At 43.4% G+C, this 22,211-nt stretch overlaps 1 protein-coding gene across 1 annotated transcript in view; it reads right to left on the bottom strand.

The window, feature by feature from the left end:
- Nucleotides 1–18,230, bottom strand: part of LOC115328057 (enteropeptidase-like) — a 32,625-nt gene extending 14,395 nt beyond the window's left edge. The window contains exons 1-2 of the mRNA XM_029989135.2: nucleotides 18,182–18,230; nucleotides 14,138–14,363 (exon numbers count right to left, since the gene is read on the bottom strand). Of these exons, the coding sequence (XP_029844995.2) occupies nucleotides 14,138–14,363; nucleotides 18,182–18,230 (275 nt within the window). The remainder of the gene's footprint in view (nucleotides 1–14,137; nucleotides 14,364–18,181) is intronic.
- Nucleotides 18,231–22,211: the final 3,981 nt, after the last annotated feature.

A 22,211-nucleotide genomic window follows, 5' to 3' on the forward strand; every position in this document is an offset into this window, starting at 1 on the left:
GGACACTGCATGAGACGGCAGCGCGTGTGCGGAAAACCGCGTGGCAGCTGTTTCGGGAGAGAGCAGAGTGAACACTGAGTGCAGTTAGCACAGCACCATATGATGTCCACAACGTCTGGATCAATATAAAGCAGCAATTAAAAAAAATCGTCGTGGCCCGCAACGAAAAGCTTTCTGGCCCAAGATATGTTAGAATACGGGTGGGTCAAAGTGTTTTGATGTGTTTCTCTTTGTATGGTCGAAAGATTTCGTGGTTTCTTTTATTTGTGCGCATGCCTAAGTATTGTCTGCAACCAATGACTTGGCCATCTGACTGGTATGTACCAAAAACAAACTTCTTTAACAAAAAGTAAAAAAAAAAAAAGGAAAACGCATAGTTGATATGTGTCTGGCTCACAACTGACGGGTCGTGGTTTGATCCCACTCCGCCTGAAATTATTCAATCTTTTTTTTTCTTTGAGGCGATTGAATTGCTAATTCACCGTTCCCGATTTTCGGGTCCCACCGAGACCGGATTTTCTGCGACACGAGCTTCTTAAACCTATCGCTCTAAAGCCGAAGCGGGTCGCGAAATGGGCCACCGCTCATCTGCTAGCAGGTATTTTGAACGGGTAGATAACACAATTATTAGCTTTTACTAGACGCCGCGATACCTTGGGTTTTCGCACATGTAAGGCGGTTGAATCGTGATTCACTCACGTGCGGCAGTAACCCTCTTTTACTTTTTTGATTAAAAAGAGTGATCTCCGGTCGACTTACATCTGCGCCAATACTGTAGCTTTTTTTTTTTTTTTCTTCATCTGACCCTGGCCCAGGATGATAAATTTGAACATTGTTGCGGGTGTCTACAAATAAGATTTTTTTTTCTTTTGCGTGGTTGTTTTTGTTTCTGTTTATGCGCAGTTACTTGGCATATCTACCGTGTGTAAACTATTTAAAGGACCTTTACTCTGCCCGCAAAATAGGCTTCTCAATATCTCATGCTGCAATTTAAAACAGAAATACAAGCAGGAAGAGGATGTTAACAGTAAAAAAAAAAAATAAAAGAGGTTTACAATCTCCTGTAACGCCAAATAAGAGCGCAGCTCTCGAGGCGGAGGAGGAGAAGGTACGGAGAGGGGGTTATGCCCCTCATCCGTACCCATCCCTCCTCCTCGCCTGCTCCCCTCCCGTTTAGCCGTCAACATGAATTTCTTTCCCAAATATTCGATCAAATTAGTGCACAATACGATTATCTGACTCATTTTACCTGTTGCGTCTTTTGTCACTCGCTTTCTCATATAAGCATCTTGCAACAAGATTAAATTCGCAAGTAAGCAGAGAGAGATTGGGTCTCAAGGTTTAAGTTGCTGAAAAATGGTAACTAAACATTCACATTTCTATTGTCAGCAGCCAAGGTAAACAATCGTAGAGGCACTACTGAAGCAGGCGACACGCTAGGGAAACAATAATCCACCCTGCCGTCCGCCAGTGTTGCGGAGTTGCCACTCCGGAGTTGGAATGATTCCGGAATCATTCCGCATTTTCGCGGCCCCGGAATGGAATGGGAATGGAATGGCGGCAACGTTGAGGGGAATGCAGTGGGAATGGAATTAGATGCCTTCTGGCCGAAATGGAATGGGAATGGAATGGGGCCGGGTTCTTTACATTTTTTTTTTTTTTACGTTCAGCTATACCGAGCCAGTCAGGGAGTCGGTTGTTCAGAAATAAAACGAGCAGGAAACTGCGTACCCGCGTAAGGCCCTAACAGACTTATACTCAAAAACAAATGCAATACAAAAAACAAGCGTAAAAGCAGGGGGGAGGGGGGGGGGGGGGGGGGCGGCGGCGGTGCCTTTCACCAGTGAAGTTCAACACGTATCCGAATGCGTCTGCGCCTGTAATATTTCACGGCTCAAGGGCACGCCGACGTGAACGTGACCCGCTGCTCTGGTGATCCCACACCAAGGAAGGAGGCCAGACGTGGCCTCGCTGTGTGGACCCAGAGTTTGTACACCTGCGACTCGTCTCGAGCGCGCTGTTTCTGGAAGAGCTCGCACCTGTGCCGGCCATCTCAGGTCGCAATCCGCGAGCTCTCTGTTTGAATGATGCTAAGCGAAACTTGAAGACTGCTATTCATGTGTTGGAGGCGGAGAGTCGGCAGGAAGGACCGTGACAACAGGGATGCCACCGTATCAATTTTTCAACCGTAACGGAAGATAAGACATGTGCTTCAGGATGCTTCAGGTGGTCCACTTTTCTCGAAAATTCCAAGTGCAACTACCTGCATGGTCTTCAACGAGGTCACCTACAACGAAAGTACGTTTTGTCCTTTCATACCGCAGCGTGGGTAAAGTTTTATGTTCAAGGCAACACCTACAGATTCAAGAATGTTCATCCCACCGAAACGTCATGTGATCAGTGCTGACAGGGGATGTCCTTATTGGACAGGGAAGTGGTGATGTTTTGATGGAATTTATTTAGAGGTCGAAGCCTTTCGCATCACTGGTCAGTCAGACAGGATGCCAGGGAAGGGACCGCGGTCAATCCTTGATGGAACGTTTCTTAAACCCATTGAGGACTCTTCGTCCGGAACCACTACCTTCAAGGCGAAGTGCCAAGCCTGCGGAAAAGTAGTTTCGGCACCGAAAAAACAGAAGTTGCACTTTAAACTTAGTCTCATCCAGGGATGGGCAGTATTTCAAATTCAAGTATTTGAAATACGTATTTCAAATATTTCGTGTATTTTGCATTTGTATTCAATTACAAATTGGGTAATGTATTTGACGTGTGTATTTATATACTAAAACGTGGGTATTCAAATACAATTGTAATAAATACAATTTTGTGGGCGAAAATACATCCCTCAAATTTATTGTCACGACTCATTTTGCTCATCCTAAGACGTGTCCCTGCTGTGAAGCGCGTCTTTCTAAGGTACAATACGAACTTATGTTCGCCTGCCCCCGTAGAGAGCGTATTTTCCCTTGGCAGCATTATTCTGTGCACCAACAGGGGTCGTCTTAGCGACATGTTGTTCGAAAAGCTTCTGCCGCTGAAGTCGTACTAGTCGAAACTTCACAGATTAGCACCCACCAAAATTACACTGTACTGAAAAGATCTCCTCTTTAATGTTGCACTTGCCTCTATTACGTTAAATAAATGTTATTGCCAAAGTTACAATTCTTGTTTTTATGCACGTAGTTGTAAGATACAGTTTCCATCCTTTATTCGGCCATGGGGCTTTTTTTTTTCTCCTCATCTTTATTTTAATGGCACTGTCCAGAGCAGGAAGAAAACTACGTTCTGCACTGAAAGCAGTGTCTCTCAATCAAGCACAAGCGTTTTGTGACTTTGTGATTACGGTGCTTGTCCAGGGCAAGAATAGTGAAGAAATCGACGTTCACACGCAGACTGGCTAAATAAGTGCCTGTGACAACTTCTGATGCTTTCCAGCCTGATTTCCATCCATATTTTTGCCTGGAACATTCTAAAGGCGCGGGTCGTCGAGATGTTTGGTAACTGGTGCGAGTTGACACAATAAAAAATTCTCTAGCTAGTGCTGCGCGTCTTGGTCGTCTCGGTTCCTTGCTGGTCTATACCAAAATGTAATCGACAAAAAAAGCTGCTTGAAGCTCTGTACTTTTTTCACCTATTACGTTCAAGCTGATTACATTTTTTTGTGACTATATTTCTATTACGTTACTAGAGCCTCGCACACTAACTCCCGAGTGTGCGATGCAGAATTAAAATGAGATACCCAGAAACCCGTTGCAGGTGCCCTAAAGCCGCTGACGCAAATTTTGAGGAATGTACTTGGAAAATTATTTGGAGGAGTGCAAATACATTTGGTTGTATTTGTATCTTGTACTTAAATGCTCTTTTGGAAATGTAATTAGATTCGTAATTAAATACGTTTTTGACGAAGTATTTTGTATGTGTATTTCGATACATATTTGCATGTATTTTGCCCATCCCTGGTCTCATCTCAGTTTTTGTCTGAAAAATTTGAAAAGTGTATTGCATTATCAGTATTTATATTTCTGCCCTCCCTAAAATGTATTCTTGTATTTGCATTTGCAAAGACTTTCTGCCTCCTTTTTAAAACGTAATTCCGATACGTATCGCGATACATTTTTACAGATATATTTTGAGACTTGAGTATCAGTGCCTTAGCAGCTATTTTCATCTATCCCAGTATTTGCATTTCCAAATACATTTTTGAATATTTATGCCCAACCCTGCAACGTAATGCAGCTGTCAAGTGACACTTTTAACGTTTAGGAATTAGAGAAATGGAATGGAACGATTCAGCCATTCCAGGAGTGGGGATGGGCCCAGTGTCCCGATTCCGAGGAGTTGAAAGGAATGGAATTATCGAAAACTCTTAATTCCCCGGAATGAAATTGGAATGGAATGGGGCTGCCCATTCCGCAACACAGCTCGCGATTCATGCTCCTGGCGATCACTCTTGAATCGCTTCCCAGGAAACGAATAACAGTTTTGGGCAAACACATATTTTTGTTTAATACGACGCTGTGGCACAACACTGCACGCAGCAATACCCAATACACCCCTGCCCTTTTGCCTTCGGTATACATTACGAAGCGCCAGGCCAGCACGAGAAGAGCACCAGACTCCCGCGTCGTCTGCTCAGCGTGCCCTTAATTAACTTGTTTCGGCGCGCCTCGCCAGGAGGAGGAGTCGCGCTGTGAATGCGCGGCGAAACTACAGGGTACCGCAAAAAAGAAATTACATATTCTTCTTTTCTTCGAAAAAAACTAGGCATCGCCGAACGCACATGTTCCGCCCAAAGGTAGCGCTCGAGGTCACAACCAGATGCCAAAGTTTCAGCTTGATTCGATACCTTATTCAAAAGTTATAAGTGATTTTCTGAAACTTTCGATGGGAAAATGGAGCCTATTTCTCCCGTTCTCGGTTTCTGCTGCTCATAGAGCCCCATGTATTCAAAAATCCGTCGGCCGCCATTTTCCCACTGAAATTTTCAGAAAATCACTTATAACTTTTGATTAAGATATCGGATCGCACTGAAACTTTAGCATCTGGTAGCGACCTCTTGAGCATTCGGCGATGCCTAGTTTATGTTTGCGGTAAAAAAGAAAGTGTAATTTCTTTTTGTGACACCCTGTAGAGGCGGACAGCCCTATCGTAACTGACGTAATGAAAACAGTAGGGCGTTTCCTTTCAAACACCCTACCTCCGCCGTGCTTTGGCACGCGTGGTCGAGGTGCACGTGACGCCTACGCGCATCTGGGCTAGGAAGCTGGAGGTGGCACAACGGAAGCTCCTCCCTGCCGTTTTTAGCTTGTCCGTGACCATCGAGTCAGATGTAGAAAGGAGATGGCGATATCAGGTAGCAATGCAGCCGTCTGCGTTTCTTATGTACCATTTCACACCCTCTCCGTTATTTTGTGTTAACGGGGTTTTCAGGAAGCTTTCGTTCATCCTTGGAAACGGGTACTGTCTTGCCCAGGAGTCTCAAGTTATGCTTTAGACCATTCTCGATATATCTTTGTTCGTTTAATAAGCATAATAACAGAGCCAACCCTGAAGGGGATGGGGCTTCTCTAGACGCCTTTTACCTTATCCTCCTATACTTTTATCAAAATTAAATAGTTATTTTTATATTAATATTTGATTCATCTGAAATTGGGCAAAAGAAAAGCTCTCGAGCATTAGTGTTGCATTTCGTTTTCAGAGAGATTTTATTAAATTCAAAAATATACGAAAGAGTCAGACGAAGAGGACGAATAGGACAAACATCTTTCGATGTTTGTCCGAAAGATGTTTGTCCTGTCCGTCCTCTTCGTCTGACTCTTTCGTATATTTTTGAATTTATTACCAACGCGCTCAATCCAAGTTTATTTTATTAAACATATTTTTTGTTCAAGAAGACCCTTTTGAGTAATGCTTCTTATGACTAAAGGCCTTTGAGAGACTAGGCGCAATGGGGTTGCACTGGGGCAGTATTAAAAAAGTATATATATATATACATATATATATATATATATATATATATATATATATATATATATATATATATATATATATATATACCACGGGCATGGTGGCGGGAGGCCGAACGCGTGGGTATTTAGCTGAGAAGAAAAAACCCTTACTGAAAACAGCAACAACGGACGATTTAATCTTCGACGCTTCGGCCGGAGTCCGGCCTTCGTCAGACAAAGGCCGGACTCCGGCCGAAACGTCGAAGATTAAATCGTCCGTTGTTGCTGTTGTCAGTAAGGTTTTTTTCTTCTAAGTTATATATATATATATATATATATTACCGCTTTTAGAAGATAATATTTCATTCAAACTTTGCTCGTTCGTACTCCGAGTTTCAGTCTACATTAGGCTCAAATAAACTTTTAGACGAACCATTTTTTTTTTTTGTTTTCATTTTGAAAACTGACGATTTTCAATATATTCAATTCTAGCAGGACAGTATATTAAAAAAAATCGCTTTTAATTTTTTTTTGCTATATTTGTTCGTTTGTTGCGTGAATTTTTGGCTATTTATAGACAATTTCCAGCAGCTGTTCATGAGCACCGCCGTAACCTACCTTCAATGCAAGAACGCAGCTCATAGGCGCCCGTTTCCGCTTTAAGTGCCATCGCTGTCGGCGTCGCCGTCGCCGTCGGCCTCACTGTCTCGCTAAATTTAGCGGGAAATTGAATTGGTGTTAATGTCTTTGGCTTTTATTTTCCAAACAGATTTAGCGGGGAACTGTAGGAGGAGGGTAGGGTACGGAGGTGAAGGAGGAAAAAGGAGAGGAGGAGGAGAAGGGGAGAGGGGGAGGATGAGAGGAGGAGAAAAAGAGGAGACATGAAGAGGACGAGCAGCACAGGAGGACGGAAGGGGGAGTTATGAAGGAGAGGAGGGTAGGAGAAGGAGAGGGCGTGGACGAAAAGGAGGGGCGTACCCTTCCCTCCTCCTCCTCAAGAGCTGCGCTTTAATTCCGAATTACAGAAATTTGTAAACGTCTTTCACTTTTTCTTTCCCCTTAATCCATTTACTTCACTTCATCATTGCAATAGCAGGTGAGGTAAATGACATTTTATATTCTACTGTGTCCTTCTCCTAGAATGCGCCCTTGTGGAGGCTTGTCAACGACGGTTTCAGTGACCCGGAATCTCGTTAAGACAAGGAAAGGTCAGCAATGGGGGCTGTAATCTGGCGCGTGTATAAAGCGTCTGTTACACTTGATGATAAATCTTTAGACCCACCATATGATTTCTATTTTTTGTAAATGAGTTTTTTTCTACATGTTCACTTTTTTGCATTTATTTAGAAATTATTATTAATTAAATATTTAATTATTAATTAAATATTAATTAATTAATTAACCTAATTATTTCTAATTCACCAAATTAAATCCGTACAAAATCGTGGCGCACGTTTTATTTTGTCTAATATCTCGCGTTTTTCCAGTGTATCATCTATGAAACTAACTTTACATCTTCCGAATCTTTCATTGCGTAAAAAATAATCTCGTTTGTCGTTATCTCCCACAATTTTTCATCACAACCATCATCTGTGTGAAGAGCTTTTTTCTGAACCATCGTATGTATCCCATCGAAATGATCATCACCATAAAGTCAACGTTCCTTTCAGTCGTACGAACCTCTTTTTTGATTTTTTTATCACAAGAACTACTAATGACTGGAACCACCTGCCCACTTCCATCGCCACAGTCACAGGCGCTCCTGCATTCAAGTCTGCCATTGAAAACTATTATGTTAACTAATATGTCTTGAATTCTATTTTTTGTGCTTTTGTTTTCCCCCACTCCCTTCTGTAATGCCGTGTGTCTTTGAAGGTATTGAAATAAATAAGTAAATAAATAAATAAATAAATAAACAGTAAGAAGTAATATATGAACATACTCTTTTAAATTATGCCTTGCTTTCCTTACTACGAGCACAGATGAGTTTTGTTTTGACATATTGGCGTGTTGTTTAATATAACAGGTGAATATCAACATTTTGGGCCGTTTTGAACGAACCCGCTTCCGTAAGAACACTTGAAATTTGCGTGACAAAACACGCTGGATAATTTAGTAGAATATATAGACTTACTAACGCGGTATTTATTTTGCACTCTCGTTTGAAGCTTTCTGTAAACAAATACGGCTTTTACTCCGTTTGGGCCTTTTTTTCATAACATTCAAAGTGTCATAAAATGAAATGTGGCAAAATATCTTGGAAAGGATATGTTTACATCGCCAATATCAACTAGAGTTCTGAGCTTTAGGATAAATCCGAAAAATTACGAAAACCTCCCGCCAGTAAATTTTAGGTCAATTCGGATTTCTTTACGGTAAACACCAAACATAAGTATGCCAGTGCCCCTACGCAAAATAAAAACGTATTTTACAATTAGGCTTGATCAGCACATATGGTCAATGGTCCTGGGAAAAGGCCACCGCAGTCAACTTGCTAATCTCGGACCATTGTAAACAGCAGTTTTTCGGATTATATCGTCAAGGTTCATTCAGGATAACATGTCATTGTACTTTTAGGTCGCGTCAAAAGCCACTGTTTTGGTTTTTAGTTTGGGGCATCATATCTTTGTTTTAGAGGAAGGAGAGGTGGGGGAGGGGAGGTGCTTTTGTAACATTGATTCCCGTGCACAATAGAGATTGCCCAAAATGGGCAAAAAGGGCAGTTGAAATTTCTCTTTTACATACTTTACCACTTCACCATGGTCGGCCACGAGGTAGGTTGATGGAATATAGGGTGGGATGAATGCGAGCTTGTCAGTAACGACTTCCAGTAGTTTATTGCTTTTAAGGCATCGAGGTTTATCAAAGCAACACTTGTGTGCAACTCTTGTCGTTCTACGAATCAGTAAGAGCCATGGCACGAGCGCTAAATTCAGCTGAGAATATATTAGGTGGCAAATGTCTTCCGGTATGTATAGACGATTTTCTCCTTTTGTTAGATGCCGATGCCTTGTCCTTTCTTTCGGCAATGGCTCAAGTTTAAGGCATTTTTAGTGATTGTCTTTCGCCACTTGTTTTGACTCATGAGGTGCATGAGGCAGGATGTATCCGATTCTTGGATTTGATTTTAACTATTTGTCCAGGACATGTTTGTGGGGGCTATGAACCGCGTGCTGGAAAGCCGCTGTTGCCCTTCGAGTCCGCTCACTCAAACATTGTTAAGCGGCCAATTGCGAGGACTTGCTATACTTATGCGCTGCGGAGGTATTGTTATCCCAAAATCCAACATAGCTGTGACAGGAAAACTGAACACCTCTCAGTTCCTGGATTCCCCTCCCACGTGTTAACAGCGGTCGCCGAGTCTCTGCTCAAAGATATCAATGGCAGTGACAAGTGAAGAAGAGGTCAACAGATGAAAGGGAAAGAAGGAAGTTCGTTCTCATTTCCTTTATTCACGGCTTGGCCCACAACCTAAAACGCATTGCGGGCAGGTGCAAAGTCGACGTTTTATTCTCCGGACAAGTTGTCCAGGTTGTGCGGAGCTGTTAACCCCTCTTCGAAAGAGGCTTGCAACATGAGGCATCGGGATCGCTTCGTCGCGTGTTCTGAGGGGGTGGTTTATTCTCTCCCTCTAACGTGTGGCAAGCACCAGACGCTGTCTCAATCACAGGTTATGAGAGCGCGCTTACAGTGTCTCCCCAACCATGTCTGGTCATGTGGGCCTTCATTGCCGCGACTGTGGTTGCGTATCCGACTTTGAACGGTGTGAGGTTGTTAAGCGCCGCAGGGACCAGCTTACTCGTGTAAAATCTGGAGGCTGTTGAGATAGCGAGGTTAGACGCTGCACGTGTAAGCGGTCCATCTGTGGCCCTATCTGGCAAAGAATTTTTTAGTTCTCTGGCTTGTTTTTTTAACAAGTGCTCTGTACTGCTGTGAAATAGCGTCTTTTTATTTTTTTTTGTCGGTGATGGCATCCAGTGGGCAAAAGTCTTCCTTAAGTTTCTTTTCCTTTGTTCGTGAAAACGGAAATATATATTGCCATATTGCGGTCAATAAACTCATGTGTAAGTCAGCACTGCGTTCGTGTTACTACTTCGTCTAGTCCTCGTGTATTCGCGCTGTTTTTAACTCTTAGGTATTATTTCATACCAGAGTGTTTTGTTTATTTTTTTATTTTTTTACCTAGCATACGTTCACACCCAAATATTACTTGGGTATTTATTTATGTTTAATGGGAATCACCGCGAAATTAAATTGTGACTTTTAGAGAAATGGAAATAAATCAAAAATAAACTTCGGTAAACTCCGAATTTTTGGCTACAAATAAACGGCAAAAAACACCCTCCGAAGTTCAGGAAAAATAAACTCCGAAAATACAAAATCCTACCAGTAGCACATACAAGTCTATTTTCTTATTTTAAACCGATCCGTGAGGTTCAAATTTAGGCCTGGACCGTCTGGCGTGGAGTGACCCTATAGGCCAACGAGCCCCTTGCAAACAAGCCCCGACCAAGTGTGGGCACAGCCGCAGTTGCCGCACGAGGTGTTGGCACCACGCCAGCGCAGAAACCGGATTCGCGCGAAGTAGAGCTCTGCGTATGCGCCCTGTCATTACCTGGGGCGAGACGCCAAGGTCGCGAGTTAGGGTACACAAATTAAAGTGCAACTTAGATATGCACCAACTTTTTTAGTAAAACAGTCCGTTTATGGAGGGGGGGGGGAGTGGGGTGCGATTTATATTTTATATTTTCTCTGAAAACGACCGTTTAAAGGGGGTGCTACTTCTATAAAGTTGCGACATATACACGACAACAACTGCCACTTCATTTTAAAAGAAAGAGTGACCACTTATCCAATTATATATTGGCTTAAGAGTGCAGTTACGAAAACGGGTTATTTTTTAGTTTTTACAGACATTAAAATTGAGAAGTGTTCTGTAAAGGATTAGGTAATCGCAGCCCCACATCTTGTCTGCCTCGTCTGTGTACGGTCTTAATTGCAGTTACCGGGTACAGGGGAACGCTTGTCATGAGACGCTATCAGAGCATTCGGCACGGCAAGGCTAGAATGTAGTTATTGGGACAGTCTGCAGTTCCACACACTAAACATCGTAGCACCCATAATCATCTAAGAATGGTGTAAGCAAGGTGTAAGTTAAGAAAATCACCCTTTTTACACCATTTTTACATGATTTCTGAATAACGGGGCGTGTAAAAAGGGTGTGCTGATGTTTTACTTCCCTTACACGCCCTTTTTACGCCCCACTTATAGCGATAGTGTCTGAAATCGTGTAAAAAGGCTGTAAGGGCGAATTTGACGCCCTTCATCTACACGGTGGAAAAGGGGCGTAATGGCGATGCTCTCGAATACACCCATGATTTCACAGCCGTTCACGTTTATTGCTTTGATGAAACTATTGCTGATGTACGGTGGTACAAACATCGAGTGTAATTAATCACCACACGAAGTCGCGTATAATTCGGAAGTGCTAGAGAATAGTTTTTGCAACTCCGATTGAAATCTCCGTCCGACAAGAGCCGCAAATTACGTGTCGACTGTGCATCAATTTCATCAGTTCAACTTTGATTTTAAAAATAAAAGCATCTTCGCTCGCAAAAAACTGAAATACGACATTTAAATATAGAATCCAGGCAGTAGATAGCAGAAAGTATAAAACAGAGAGAGGACGAAACACAGAAGAGTTCATCCTCTCTCTGTTTTATACTTTCTGTTATCTAGTACATCTTAGCAACACGCTCGTTAGGAATATTGTAATACAGGCAGTACGCAGTATTGCGCCGATATGGAATCAAATCGGAAGGATTGTTTCGATACCATTTTGGTCCAGCCAATATCTGCGAAAGATGGCATGGGCCCCGCAGGCGCCATCCTGACGCATGAGTGTCAAGAATGTCCTGCGTGAATCTGCTCTGCCGGCGAGGTATTTTTATTTCCTGATTGCCTAAAATCCGATGTTAAAAAAAAAAAAAAAAACAAGATTAAGCAAACCGAAATATGTTTAGTTTTAACTTGATAAATACCTTCTGCGCTGAAGCCTTGAACAAACTGTGGCGCCCTAATTTCGGGCATTACAAACCCACCTGACTGGGCCTCGCACTACATTTGGCACCTTCACTGAGATATTATTATTGTGTGTAGCTATGAAGAAACGAGGTCGCAAGACAATCGAATTTTCCGGATTCATGAGAACACAGCTAGGGTACGCAACTCTTATCTCTGGGTGGCGACACCAAAATATCTAGCCTCCCGACGTTTTTTTTGTTTTTTTTTCTCGGTTCTTCTTTTGGTACGCGTGAAACCGCGTCTCTTATTGTTCATGCTCTCAGCGTCTTCGTTGCGACCTGTACTTCGACGGCGCTTAAATTTGTTTTTTGTATTTATTTTGTGATCTCGCGGTTCGCACCAGAGCACATGTGTGGCAGTTTGAGACGCTCAATGTTGAACTACGCAAAGCAAGTCCTTACGAGTCTGATTTCGCGACCTCCCCATGGGCAGTGCAGGTGGCAATACAAAGAAGCGTAGGGAGGTTAGCTGCTTTGTCCAACCCCCTTTGACCTGGTCCTCCTATAAGCCTCCACACCTTATTTTGAGTCTTCGTGTGACTGTGAGCGAGTGCGAGTGCCGCTTGTAGCAAATCAGAGGGGTGGTGCGAAACCCGTGACTGCTCTCCGTAGGACAAAAACGCTTGGACAAAACTTTGTCACGTAACTCGCTCTAACGCGCTGATGGGCTAGTGGGGTGATGGGCTAGTGGGTAGTCTTTCCCGTATGCCAAGCTATGGTGAGTTGTGGGCAACGTAGGTCCGGTTTCTAAAAAGCGTCGGTCAGTGTTCTCCTTTTTTTCGTGCGTTGCAGTCGCGGCCGTGAGTTTTCGTCGTGAACGGCCAGAATACATCCATGCCAACTTTTCGGTATTGGTCGTTTATTTTGTTCGAGTCCATGGAATTATTGTGCTGTGCTTGTTCGACGCGTTTCGACAAAGAGCTGCTCATCGGCGGCCGCGAGGCTTCCGTTGATTGTGAACGACCGCCTTCATCCTCAGCATTCTGTTTGTGGATTGTTCTGTGCCGCCCGAATCGGATTATCCATCTATCACGGATTACATGAGACCGCAGTTTTATTTGTAAGTACTCTGCAAGCATGCTTGCGATAGTAGTCCTGCTTCCGTCTCAATAGACCATTTTACTGTTTACAAGCGTGAACTGCCGCTTGCGTCCCAAGCAACTCTCGTTTGTTCCGTGTGTGCAAGCCTGTCAGTTTGGCTTACGTCACCAGTGTTAGAAAGGATAAATGCCACAAGAAAAGTAAAGATGGAGATTTAACTAGGGCCTTCGGTTGTAGAATTTAAAGGGGTTATGAAACGATATCCGGTTGGAATGCTCATGACCTTACACGCACGGACGCGCGCCACTGGTTCAGAAGTATCTTGGTCGTGGTGAAGTTGCGAGGATAAAAGGGAACTATTTCTTTCAGTCTCGCCTACGCCAAGTTTCATGACGTGCGCGTGAACTTAGGTTTTCCCTTTGACAAGCTTGTAATTGCACGCACTTGGCCGCACAAACAAATTCATGACTGCGGCCAAATTACCTGCTTGCAATCGTATATAAAGATTTTAGTAAAACCTGAAAGAACCTTGATTGAAAAACAAAAAGTGAACCAGCATGTTTCACCTCATTTGCGCACATTCCTTCGTGCACTCTTTTGGGTTATTACACCCTATTTTATGGGCGTCGGTCATCGCGCCTCTTTTTTACTTTCATTTCTGGCGGTGGTACACCTAACCTAAAGGGCGTACTGCGCAGTCGTAACACCCTAATAAAAAGGTGTACAGTGGAATAACGCCGTCCTCTAGGGGTGTTAGGAATAATGCCCTTTTCTTAGGGTGTTTTGCTAAACCATTAAGGGTGTTAGTTATAGGACAAGCCATTTACACCAACAACGGTGTCATGATGCTTAGTGTGCATGATGGACTGGTAGGGTGTTCTGGTAGTGCCCGAGAACACGCGCACTTATGTTCCCGCTAACGGTTATTGACATTAACATACCTCATGAACAGTTCGACTTTTATAAACACACGTAATTCAATGTCAAATCCCGGAACTCAACGGAGGCACTCGAAACTTAATCCTTGTTTTGGAGAAAAAGGATATGGAGTAAATGTATACATACCAGTAGCAATGAGCAGCAGTTAAAACAAACTGGCGGCTTATTAGAACGCCACCACAAACGAATTTGTCGTCTGCAGTATACAGCGCCACCATCCACGGCCAAAAGCCCGGAGTCGCCTCGGTACCATTAATAATTCGCTCAGAAACGGTATCCGGCACTCCTCGTCGTCCACATATCTTCTTTAAATCATCTTTCTCGTTGTCTGTGTGTCTGGAGTATACACCTGCTGTAAATGGCAAGTAGAAGATAAGCGTGTTTATATGAGGAGATCAAAGCGGTTTCAATTATTATTAATATTACTTAAAAATAGTTTGTAAAAGTTTGTTGGGCTGAGGTGGATCACTTCACTTACACTGCTTGCAAAGAAATTCAGCTGTACAGGAATAATCAAATGATTCAACGTCGACTAAACGAAATAATTCCGAACAATATCACGAGACTCACCCAAAAGGTTGACATCCCTTTCTTGAGAACTATAGTCACATTTTGATGAAGTGCTTCCTGTTACATATATTTATATTATAAAATTTACGTATCTAGGTGCGGTTTGCAGAGATATAACAAATAAGCAAAGATAAAAGCGATAAATCATGAATCAGATTATTTTCTTCAGAAAAATCTTAAGCAAGTTACAGGTTTCTGAAATAAACGAAGAACAAATTACAGTAGAGAAAGATTTTGGTCGCGGTGTCACCATTAATTATTATCTCATAGCAGAACATTTTAAAAAGCCCCTGAAAAGAAAGAAACAAATTAACAGATTGGAGGAGACACGCGAGTCAAAAAATTATTTTACGCGAAAAAAGATATTTTAGAGTAATATTGACGGCGCTAGGTGCGGTTGTGTCGGCAGTCACCTCCTTTCCACTTTTTTTTTCTCGCGGCATTTGGGGCACGTGGAGGAGAGGTGGATCGGCTTCGCCTTCATGACCGAGATGGTCATTCCGGAATTACCCGTGACGTCATGGACTTCGCGCGCAGAATTTCAAATAAATCATTCTCCGTCAATATGGCTCTAAAATAATTTTTTCATAAATTTTATTTGTTGTCACGCGTGTACGAACCAGACTGTTAAACATTTTCTTTTTCTTTTCAAAGGCCCTGTAGCCCTGTAAGGAAGTGTAGATGTGGACAAAAAGAGGTTGGTCACACTGTGTTATCAAGTGCGTATTCTATTCCTGAGACCTTTCTAAGTACGCTATTTTCTTCGTGGAAACATTACTTTGTAATACGTGCCCATCTAGGCACTCTAAATATATTTTCTTTTCATTTCAGCCTTTTGTTTTTAGAAGCCCCATAACAAAGGCCACAATAAATAAATGTGGTACAAATGAGCACACTGTTTCAGAGCTGTGATTCTGTTCAAATTAACGTAAGAGCGTTGTACGACTCACTTATGCCCGAGTCCCACTAGAGCGAAAAACAGAAACAAAAGAGAGCGACAAGTCTCAAACACAGATAGGATGCTAACGGTGGTACCTTTGGCAGGCGTTTAGTCGTTCGGTGCTCGCGAAGTAAGCACGAGTGAATGCAAGCCTTCCAAAGACACCCTCGCGTGCATGGTGCTCGTGTTTGAGCATAGCCACATCCATTCTACAAAGCCTGTCAAATAGCGAAAGACTCTAAATTGAGGCCTGTCATTGTTTGTTGCTCTGGTGAAACTCGGGCGTCACAAATCCGAGTTGGACAGGATACAAACTCGCAACGCATTTTGAGCTGCACTCAAATTACTTTCAATATGCATTGTCTTGAATAGAACACGAACCAATTTCGAGATGTAAACTAACTATTTTTGCAAATCGTTGACAAGCTGAGAAGCAAGTGATGAAGTTATATATATATTTTTTTTTAATATTAACGAAAATATGGTCCCTTCGCTTAGATCTTTCTGAGTAAAAATCTAATTCTGCGGTGATCCCTCTAGGAGCCCTTCACCACCTACACAAACGACTTCCCCTGGGAAACCTAGCTGCCATAAGTTTAGTTCACTTCCCACGGATCTCAATTATAAAACAGAATTAGAGAATGTAGGCGAAGAAGTCCTGGAATAATTATGAAATAATTAAAACTTGATGTAGGCATGGCACCTGCTGTCTCATTGTCTGTGGGCAGGCCCGCTTCATAAACCGTTCGGATATGATTGCACAGAGGAGTGGCTTCTATAACCCGAGAAACGCGCAAATCATTCTCAAGGTTGCCCCTCCTTTTAATTGTCTACGTGCTCAGTCGACCTCCGTGTTATCGCCAGAAAAAAATGCTTTATTTATATTGATACTACGGATAAAGTCATAAACGCAGAGCGTGTTTACGCGCAATTCTTCGGTGTTTGTGATTGACATTGCAGTTTCTTATTGCTTTGGTTATTTCATGTTATTTTATTTCACCTCTCGTTTTCATGTGGTTGTGGGCACGTCTTTTATTTTTCGCTTTTTAAAAATTTCAATGAACTGTTCGAATGTAGACGAAATACCACCGAAAGCCGGTGCTCGCGTTGAAACAGTTAGTACACACCACCGTAGTAGAGACAAAGTCGCCTAGCTTTGCGTCTATGGGAAGTCTAGGGCAGTGGTGAATACAGAAGCTCGCCTGCCCTCTCACAGTAATTTCGTAGAGATTAGTTTTTATACTTTTTTTAGAAATATGCATGGTCGTCAACGCAACAGCGTATTCATATAATTAACGATAAAATGGTAACGAGTAATTGGGTTAATATTTAAATTAACTACTGGTCCCACTTAAAATATAAAACAGGTTTGCCCAATGTCTTTGAATTTCAGATCACTTAATGATTAAAATAAGAACACTACATACCATTCCGTGATTTTCGCGCCTAACGGTATTGATGAGGGAAACATTACAAATATTATTTTTATATCTGACATTCCTCACTAATTTTACATGTATGTAGCAATTCAGTCGTTTTGTTCATCGCAGTATCTGTATACGAGAAGGAACTTTGCATTAAAATTAACGCTAACGGTTATCCGAGAAGTTGATGTCAGATTTTCGACTGATACTCAAACTGCACTTTCACTTAATGAGCAACGTGCAGAATATACGAATTAAAGCGAAGAAGGGGAAACTCATAACAAATATACGTTTAAAATTATGTCTTTCTGCGTTTGTATATAAATGTCGAAAGAATTTTTCTTTTTTTTTTAATTTTCTCCGCCTTTTTCTTTACTCTGTACTGCAGGTGGAGCAGGTGGAGGATCTCAGTACAGGATACACAAATGTGTATCCTGTAATTTCGCAGCTAAGCATTTGCTAGGCAGCCAACTTCAGGTCTGAGCGTACACATTTTATTGAACAACACGGAAGTTTGTTGCGAACTCAAATGTCGAAGGGCAAGCACAAGTATGAAAGGATCAACCCTTAGACCTTTTCGCTTTAATCTTAGTTCTGTGCTAAAACTACGCGTAATGTTTGTTTGTTTGTTTTTCTTTTCTTTTCAAAACCGCACATTTGCCGCAAACCTTGTCTTCCAGAACATCCGTCGTGCTCGAAGCAGATTTCTCATTCCGTAACGCCAGCGCTTCGATCTTCAGCGTCTAAATAAATCACGTACGGTAAATGGGGCGCGTCCTGCGCTTACTTTTTTGCGTGATTTGTTTGCGCCGGTGATTTCAAACAGACAAAAACAACGAGAGCCATGACAATGCACATTTGGCGCTGCACGCCTCGATCCATCGGGTCGTAGTGTTGGCTGGGTTGGGGCTAAATGTAAAATCTAGCAAAAGGTAATATTTTCAGTCTTGTGAGTTAGGGATTACCGGATAGCGATTGTACTTTGCATGTTGTAGATATTAGCAAGTGACTCATCGAAAGAGACCCTTGAATTATCGGCGGAACATTCTGAATCTTTCTGACTTTGGGGGAGGTTTAATTACTCAAAAAAATATTCTAGGTACATTTTGCTCAAAGTTTATGAACTAAGGCCCCCGGGCAATGATTTCTTACCTTTTCGCAATTCTAGATTCCGTTTATATTTTTGAGGAATTAGAGTGTTTTGGTCATTGATCGTGAGAGGTAATGTTTACTTACCGAAAAATGTGCTGACAAGAAGCATGACACCGAGTTGGTGTGAGCTCATATTCCCTACCCAAAAGACGATAACACGCCGCTTTCGTTTTTGGGTGTTTAAAGAAGGTTTTTTATTATATCTAAGCTATCGATGAATGAGAAAAACCTCTGGCTACAGTTACGTACAGTTATGCAGATACTAAAAGCCTCTCGCGAGTGGGCCTCTGTTTTTTTATAAGCTCTTGACATCTGGCACACGTCCGAGCGAGCGCTGACGTCAGGACTCGCCCATCCCGAGCAGATGGCAGGGAGCCTATCAACGCAAACTAGCGCTGACGTCTTCGACTATTGGCCGAAAGCGGGCTGGGCGTGTTCCAGGGCGTCTTCAGAAATTCGAATTTGACCAACCAGTAGCCGGAAATAATACACTGGCGGTGGTCGCGAGAAAGAAACCTGATAAGTCCATCAGAGTAATTCTCGGTGACTGAAAGTATGGTACACGTGATGTTTCAATCACCCTCATCCCAAATGATGGTGGAAGAGTGCGACTAGCGTTACGATCGACATAATCCTTACGCCAAGCGCCGAGGGCCGGGAATCTGCCGTCCGAGCGGTCACACTCTGTCCGAGCAAAACAGAGTTGTGCGGCGCATTCGTTTCTTACATCTTTCTGCATGATCATGATCGAAACATCACGTGCACCCTATTTTCAACCACGAACAGTTAAGATACTTTACTCTGACGCCCTTAATAAAACCGTTTAGGGACATATACCTTTGGATCAGAATTGTTTCTCGGTACCACCGCTAGAGGATTCTTTTCGGCTTCGGGTTGGTCATGAAAGCATGCCAAGCCCTCTTCGGTGTCAGGAGCATGCCCTGGCTCTGCCCACGCCTCCCATTGACCAAACTCAATTCTATACACTGCTCTGCCGCGACCCAGAGCCGTGTATTGAGAGAGTTTGGTCAATGGGAGGCGCGGGCAGAGTCAGGGCGTGCGGCAGAGTCGGAAAGAGGGCTTGGCATCCTCTCTTGACCAACCAGAAGCCGAAAAGAATCCCGTAGCGGTGGTAGCGGCAAACAGTTCTGATCAAAAGTCTATGTTCGTATATGGTTTTAATAAACGCGTAAGAGTGAAGTATAGTAACTCTTCGTGGTTGAAAATAGGGCGCACTTGTTGTTTTGATCATGATCATGCAGAAAGATGTAAGAAACGAATGCACCGCGCAACTCTGTTTTGCACGGACGTTCGGACGGCAGATTCCCGGCCGTGGGCGCTTGGCGTACGGATCATGTCGATCATTCCGCTAGTCGCACTCTTCCACCATCATTTTAAATGAACGTGATTGAAACATCACGTGTACCATATTTTCAGCCATTGAGAGTTACTCCAATGCAGTTCTCAGGTTTGTTTCTCGCGACCACCACCAGGGTATTATTTCCGGCTTCCGGTTGGTCACATTCGAATTTCTGAAGACGCCCTGGAACACGCCCAGCCCGCTTTCGGCCAATGGCGCCTCCTCATTTGTCTCCTATACTTCTCAACGAATGGCCAAACTCTCTACATTTACGGCTCTGCCGCGACCCACTGATCTCTGTGTCTATTTGCTAGATGTCGTTTAACTAGCTCCGCCTATGGACGAGAATGCCACCATGGTCGGTCATCTTTTTGGTAGAGTTATATTCTGTCTAGACATTATAGTAGTTTGGCGGACAGCGTTGTGGCTGCAGGGCGCCATACAAATAGCCGTGGTTCTTGTACACTATATGGCAGGAGATCGAACTATATGGGGCGCTCTGACCCGTTTGTTTTCCCCACGCCCGGTGTTTACTCAACGCAAGGCCTGTGCACATGCCGACAGGCCTTATGGGCATGTCCGTGTCATCTTCTACAATAGAGCGAGGGGCACAGTTTAATATAAAAAACGCTGAGAATCGCCTAAGCGACTTTAAGTGCCGGATCTATCAGAGAATGCCAGCTTGACCCACTTCGGCTTTTGTGCGGAGCTGAGACCGTGCATGCTGCATTGTTTATGCAGGCCGTAGTGGAAACAAAAGAGCCCCTCCTCCCCCTCACCGGAGAACACGAACTCCAGCCGAACGCTGACGCCGCGTTCAGTTATGTCGGCCGAGCGCTGAGTCATTGTATTTGTTGTCGCCATCCGTGTAGTTGTAAAGCTAAACGCTTGGGGCGTCACGGTCTGTCGTCCTCCCCAATACCGTGGTTGATATTTTGTGATTGATTAAAGTTGTTCGACGAAGCAGATTATTGAAACCCAGCGTCAACGGTAGCCTTATCTTTGAGGACCCGGCGAAGGTTTTACGAAAGCGCAGAACCGGAGGAAAGCAGCGGAGATAGCATCGAAAGCAGACGCCTTAACGGGAATAGGGCCCTCCGCGGTTCGACATTGTTGGCAGGTGGTGGTGTAATGTCGTTGGTGGTGAAGTGTTATGCTCCTGAACCCTTGAATACGGATCAAGAGACACCGTGGATGTGCTCGCGATCATTTGAGGAGTTCTCGCGACTGTATATATTCACCGGGGTCTCTCCGGAAACTTGTGTGCCGATGTGCCCGTGAGTGATTTTTATATTTTTAAACTATATATTCACCTGCGACGTTCTAAACAAAATTCATTTAAACAAAGGTAATTCTTCACGGCCCATTGATGACGGGGAACCCCTTTGCCGAAGGAGAACTATTGCCATAAGACATAAGAGGGGCCGGATATACGCAAAAGCGTGTGTGCTCCCCACCATCTCCCAAAGCGACTTTCGTTCCGAGCTGTGCAGGTTTTCCTCGGTGCAGTTATTTTGTGAAGCTTTCGCCAGGTCCTCAAAGATCAGGCTACCCTGCACGTTGGGTTTCAACATTATGTTTCGTTGAGCAATTTCAAATGAGCACGAAATATGACAAACGGCTATTTTAGTGGCTGGCTGCCACCACAACTGCCAGAACGCTGTCTGCCATAGATAGATGATAGTGGCTGTACCAGCTGTACCCTATCTAACGGGCGGTAGATTGCGCCACCCTAATCTTTTTTTCATCGCCTGTTCCTTTCTGACAATATACATTGTCGGCGACATTCACTTCACGGCGATGGGACGGAATCCGGCGTATTTTAGAGATTGTTTTGAAAAAAAGATGTTTTTTTTTCGGCATTAAAGCAATAAAGAAACGGAAATGTTTGTTCCATTCTTCACGGTGGACCCAACAGCTATGTTTTTAGAAGACCGGAAACATAGCCACGAATACTTTTTGAACTTCCCTCTACGGAAGTAATTGTCCAAGAACGTCGAACGACCCGCGTAGCGAGCTGCTTGACGCACGCTTTCTTCATTGGTTTGCCGCCCAATCCGAGCGGGCTACGAGACCTGGTATTTCCTGGTTCTCACAGCGGAAGATAATACAAAACGGGTAAGGATCCTTAACAGACAAATCGATGAAATCTTTCAAAAACGTTCGGCAAACTCCCAATGCACAATAAGTGGTTGGGAGTCGCGCTCACCAGGTTTCCACGGCTTAGAAGGGTGACATAAATTTCTGGCTGATAGGGGTCGTCCGGGTCGCAAAATGGGGCAGCCGCAAGGCTGTTTTTCTTTGAAGCACGTCGTGGCTCGAGCAACTTTAACGCCGATTGAAGCCGCGCACGAGAATTCTTTACTTCTAAAACGTCACAAATATGATGGGCTAAACTCGTGTACGTCTCTCTGTGGGGCAATGACGACAAAGATATCAGGGGTGCGTGGGAAGAACTGACGTTTGTGCGATTCGCCAACTAGTGAAGACTCTTTGGTTTTGGTTTCAATTTGGGTTTTGGCGTGACTGGCACGCATTTGCTACTGTTCCTCATACCGTATGAGTATGCGGTTGAGGTTGCTGAGTCGCGATCGCCGAGTATGAAAGCATATTGGCGAATCTTTTCCAACGTTTCATTTGATTTTAAATAAAAACCAACTCTTTGACTGAAGCGCTAGGAGAGCAAAACAATGTAATTTACATCGTGTAAAATTACCTCGAATTTTATTTCTCTTGTGACCGACACAGATATGC

Source organism: Ixodes scapularis, unplaced genomic scaffold, assembly GCF_016920785.2.
Source record: "Ixodes scapularis isolate PalLabHiFi unplaced genomic scaffold, ASM1692078v2 PGA_scaffold1__304_contigs__length_218370807, whole genome shotgun sequence".
In the NCBI taxonomy this organism is placed as follows: Eukaryota; Metazoa; Arthropoda; class Arachnida; order Ixodida; family Ixodidae; genus Ixodes; species Ixodes scapularis.